This window comes from Myotis brandtii, unplaced genomic scaffold (assembly GCF_000412655.1).
Source record: "Myotis brandtii unplaced genomic scaffold, ASM41265v1 scaffold266, whole genome shotgun sequence".
NCBI lineage: Eukaryota > Metazoa > Chordata > Mammalia > Chiroptera > Vespertilionidae > Myotis > Myotis brandtii.
The window spans coordinates 12,778,452-12,783,995 of NW_005360124.1; the positions used below are offsets into that span (position 1 = coordinate 12,778,452).

The window sequence follows — 5,544 nt, forward strand, 5'->3', positions numbered from 1 at the left end:
GAGAGATTAACCAGGGAATTTATATGCACATATTCTATTGATTTTTAGAGAGAGGAAGGGAGGAGAAGGAGAGAGAGAAGAGGGGAAAGAGAAAGAGAGGGAGGGGGGAGAGAGAAAAAGAGAGAACATCATCAATTTTTTGTTCCACTTATTTATGCATTCAATGGTTGCTTCTTTTATGTGCCCTGACCGAAAATCAAACCCACAATCTTGGCATATCAGGATGACGCTCTACCCAACCAAGCTACCAGGCCAGGGCCACAGTCTTTATTTTAATCTCACTTATTTCACTGAATATTATTTTTAAATATAAAATAGTTTATTTTTATTGGGATTTCTCAACTATAATTCTTGAATCTCTTATTTCTGTTTTCTTTTAATTTTTAAGGTTTTTCTACTCGTTAAAATTAATTTTACTCTATTTAAAATAAAATATAAATATATAAATATGTAAAGTGTATAAATGTATCATAAAATCTATACCTGTGTGTAAATATATGTAATTCTCCCTTCTTCTGGTAGGTTGGTTCATTCATTCATTCACACTTCAACACCGGACAAGAAGTAGGGCTGCAGTGGTGGCCTATAAGGTACAGGAGATGGGTATTGTGATGGTTAATTTTATTGTCCAGTTGTCTGGGGGAAGCCACAGGGAGCACGTTATTTCGTTAAATTTTATTCTGGATGTGTTCTACAAGGGTGTTGTGGGGAATGAGGGTAACATCTGAATCAGTGAATTTGGAGTAAAGCAGATTGTCCTCCATATGTGGATGCGCCTTATCCAATCCGTGAAAAGCCTGAATCAGAACCTTCCCGGAGCAGAGCAGGAAGGATCCTGTGGGCAGGCAGCCCTGCACTCAGTCGGCGGCTTCCCTGGGCCTCAGCCTGCAGGCCGACCTTGGAGATTTTGTATTTACCGAGCTCCAAAATCAAAGGAGCCAATCAATTCCTTAACACCCCCCCCCCCCCCCCGACACACACACACAAGTCGCTTGGGTTTCAGATTAAGTCACTCAGTAGGGGAAACATTTCTCTAGAAAACCCCACTAATATAGGTATGGAGGCTCCCCTGCCCTTCTCCCTGAGGATAATCCTCCAGCTCCTCTCACGCCTCTCCCAGCCCACGCTAGACCCGATACAGAAAAACGTCTCACCTGGGCGGCCTCGGTGGATGCACAGCCCATGCACCATCAGTGTCAGGGCACCTCCGCCCTGGTCCTCGGCCTTGCACCGCGGGGGGCTCCGCCCAGCCTTCCAGCTGCCGGTCAGTGCTCTGCTTGAGGGAGGGTGGCCAGGACCCGCCTCCACCAACGCGGGCACGCATGCGCACACAGAGCCGCCCGAAGAGCCTGGAGCCAATTGGTGAGCGAATAGCCCAGCCCCCGCGGCCTGGGTGGGAAAGCTCGCAGGCACGTGTTTTACCCGGTTCACCTGCGCTTCTGGGCGGGACTGAATTCCGTCTTCCAGCTGTGGGTTTCCCTGACTTCCCTGCCTTCCACTCACAGCCTGGGCTACGGGTCAGCTACCCAGATGAAGACCTGCCCCAGCTCCCACGTGACTGCTGTTCATTCACCGAACAAAACCGGGGTTGACGGAAACAGTAAACTGAGGGGTGGACGCAGAGTTGTGCACCGCTTCTCCCGGCTGGCGGAGACCCAGCACGCGCCTTGAGTGTGGCTACTGCGCAGGCTCCGGGAGCCGGGACGCAGGGCAGGCGGGGATGTGGCCCGGAGACCCGCTGTGGGTGCAAAGCTTCAAGTGTCCCGTGTTCCGTCCTGCAGATTCGTGTGAGGTTTACCTGATGTTGCACGATCTACCCTGTATTACTACCCACCCCACCACCGCCGCCAATCTGATTTTTTCAGGATGATGGATACGTTTCCCTTGGGGCTTCATGCATGTCGTATTGTTATTTGGGAGGCGTTTGGCCCTGGATGCTGTAGAACTGGATCTCTGGGTTAGGTTAGGCCAGACTGCAGAGTGGTGTTTCCACACTTGCAGCTTTGGGTGCTTTCTCCGGAACTTTTAATTTTTTAAAAAAATATACCCAATCTGATTTTTCCAGGATGATGGATACGTTTCCCTTGGGGCTTCATGCATGTCGTATTGTTATTTGGGAGGCGTTTGGCCCTGGATGCTGTAGAACTGGATCTCTGGGTTAGGTTAGGCCAGACTGCAGAGTGGTGTTTCCACACTTGCAGCTTTGGGTGCTTTCTCCGGAACTTTTAATTTTTTAAAAAAATATATTTGTATTGATTTCTGAGAGGAAGGGAGAGGGTGAGATAGAAATATGATGAGAGAGAGTTGTGCACGGGCTGCCTCGGGGGATCAAGCCCACAACTTGAGCCTGTGTCCTGGCCTGTCTAACCGTGACCTCCTGGTTCATAGGTCGACGCTCAACCATGCCAGCCTCTCCCGAACTTTTACTGAGTGGCCCTTGGAATTGTGCTACTGCCCTACGTGGAAGGTCACGTAAAAAACGGGCCTCCACAATCATCCTTGCAAGTGCCCGTGACTGCATGATGCAACCTAAGGCCCCGCGGAATAAAAATAATGAGGGATGGGAGGAAATGCTGGAGCAACTCCCCCTCAGGGACCTCCTGAACCAAGTTGCATACCAGCCGCGTCTTGTGCCCACAGTGGCCTCGGAAAAGCAGAGGAACCCTGACAGCCTGCATAGTGAACACTACCCTCACTCATGGCTTTGTCTTTCCTATTTTGATATTTTCCCTTTCCTCATGCACCTAGCACCCTTTTTTTTCCTAATTTTTTAAAAAATATATTTTTATTGATTTCAGAGGGAGATGGATAAAAAAAATGGATGATGAGAATCATTGATCAGCTGCCTCCTGCACTCCCCCACCGGGGATCCATCCTGAGATCTGGGCATGTGCCCTGACCAGGAATGGAACAGCGACCTCCTGGTTCATGGGTCGAGGCTCAACCACTGAGTCACACCAGCCAGGCGCATCTATTTATTTTCTTAATTCTACTCCACATACACTACTTCAATCCTTCCCAGAACAAAGCAGAAAATGAATTAGAAAGGGGTGGGGTAGGCACTGGCTGTCCATCGGGCACACTAGAGGACATTCTGGAATACAGGTCTTGGCTGTCGGCACCCCTGAAGGTATCGTAAAAAGTGCTGGAGCCAGATGACAGCCCGGCTCCTGCTGAAAAGCCTCCCCCTCTCCTCCTGTGCCTGGGTTTGCAAAAGGGCTCATTCCTGTAATTAAAGGGCCTAAGCAAATTAAATCATCATGTATTTAGTGTATTTTTTTTCTATTGAAGAGGTGGCTTTTATGAAATAAGCAGATTTGAGTCAGTGCCCAAAGGACTGCTCAGAAATTCAAGGTACTGCGCTCAGTGGTTTATGAATTATAGCACCCACATTGATAGAGACACCAAAATTATCTGAGGGATGGTATTATGGGTAATTTTTATTTTTTATATGTCTCCATTTTCCAGTGTTCAGCAATGGGCATGTGCTCACTTTTATGATCATTAAGTTGCATTTAACAAAATGGGAATTAGTGCAGAAATCCACCATAAAGCAAGTTATTGATTGCAATGTCCTCCTTTTTATTAAATTACAACACTGTTGTCAATACACACACTTTTGGGAGGAAAAATGTGTTTGTCTCAAGTATGTGCTTTTGTGGAGCACAAACAAAACATTTCTATACCATTTTCTTGGTCTTCAAGCTACTTAGCACTGGTAGCCAAACAACCAAAAATAGCGATTATATACAGTCAGAATTTATGGAAAATACTATAAAAGACAGATGCCTCAAAAAGAGGGCACAGTGCAGAGAAAACCACAGCTCTTAAACTGGCATAAAAATTTAGTTACAACGTTTTAGTCCTTTATGGCTTTGCATAAAGCTTCAAAGGAAGAACATTTAAGACACTTCTCATCAAAGGCACTTAGCGTTGTAATAAAATACTTCTTTGAATTTAGTTGGAGTCCGACAGTATTTTTATTCCTTTTTTTGTTCACATTCTGTCTGACTGAAACAGTCCTTGAATACAGCTATCAATGAAAAATAGTTATCACTTCTTAATATACATGTTAAAAATACACAAACACAATTAATACAGATTTTGGTCCACTGAAGCAGGGAACAGCATCAAATGTGGTTTCTCTCTTAATTCTGAGCAAAAGCCACAAACTCCCCCAGACCCAGTCCCACAGATAGAGCCTTCGCAGCTCTGAATCTGTGTGGGCTGTCCCCTGGGCTCCCCACGAGGAAGCGGGGTCCCCCCGGCATCTCCACGGTGCGTGTTAGCTGGACAGAACCACCCATGGCTCTGCAGGAGTGTTGCCCTGAGGTGGTGACATCAGGGTACAGCAGAGCCAATCCGCAGGCATCTATAATTCTGTGTCCCGGTATCGGGAGGGCTGGCCGTAGTAACCACGCTTTGAGTGTTCTGACAGCTGCTGGCGGTATTCTTCCTCCTCCACGTCACTGCCGTAGCTTCCTCTGGCATCCTGGTAGAGTGCGGAAGGACCCTTCTGTGGCACCAGGGGTCTGAAACCAAAACAGTGGGAGGGTTAAAGGCACAGCGGGCAGTCACCCAAGGTAGATGGCTTACCTCGGGGCCACACTCTGTGCTGACAAACCAGGGGCACTCCTGGCCCCGCTGCAGGTTCCCGGAGTGGGGGATGGGAGTAACAGGTCAAGGCTGATGCCCACCTGGGTAGGGGGAGAGGAAGCCATCCAGGTGCTCCTTGGCCTAATAATTCTCAGCTGGACCAAGGGGTGCCTTCCCCATCCCTAAGTTTATTGGCTACAAGTGCCACTGTTGGATTGGTAAAGAAATTTGCCCCTAGTTTTCTACTGCTGTAAATCTAGACTCTAGCTTCCTGTCAGAATAGCCACAAGAAATGTGATTTTTTTTTTTTTTTTAGTGCCTATTCTCGGAAGCAGGAAACGATCCAGTGTAAAACCTCCATGGGAAGACACTGTGGTCATCCCTAGTGCTTATGTAGCACTTTTTAAATGCAGCATCTTACCCCCAGTCAATTGATTGTCATCTTCCCTTCAGACCACAGTTCAGCTGGGTGATGCAAAGGAATGAAGGAGCTTGGCTAACAGCCAGAAAACAGTGGCAACGAAAACGGGGTTAGGCCCCAGGAATTTGCTCATGGGCTATCCTAACACAGTTTAACATAGCTGTGCTCCAATGTGTCAAGGGAAACTGACTTGAAATGCCAATGATTATGCTTTGTCAGAGAGTTTTAGCACACATGCAACATCACCGTGAATAACTGACTCTGTAATCTTTACAATTAAATTTGTCTAAAGAAGTAAGGCAAATTTTTGATCAGGAGGGAAAACGTCTTCTTCGTACTTTGAAATGCAGGTGAAGAAAATTCTTCCCCAGCACAATTCACCATAGCTAAGATTTGGAAACAGCCTAAGTGCCCATCAGCAGATGAGTGGATTAAAAAACTATGGTACATCTACACAATGGAATACTACACTGCGGTAAAAAAGAAGGAATTCTTGCCATTTGCAACAGCATGGATGGAACTGGAGA

At 46.9% G+C, this 5,544-nt stretch overlaps 1 protein-coding gene across 4 annotated transcripts in view; it reads right to left on the reverse strand.

Annotated features, from left to right (window-relative positions):
• Positions 1 to 3,561: 3,561 nt before the first annotated feature.
• Positions 3,562 to 5,544, reverse strand: part of TJP2 (tight junction protein 2) — an 83,943-nt gene continuing 81,960 nt past the window's right edge. For all 4 annotated transcript variants that reach the window (XM_014541300.1, XM_014541302.1, XM_014541301.1 and 1 more), the window contains one exon: positions 3,562 to 4,532. In XM_014541300.1, the coding sequence (XP_014396786.1) occupies positions 4,373 to 4,532 (160 nt within the window). In that variant the 3' untranslated portion in view covers positions 3,562 to 4,372. The remainder of the gene's footprint in view (positions 4,533 to 5,544) is intronic.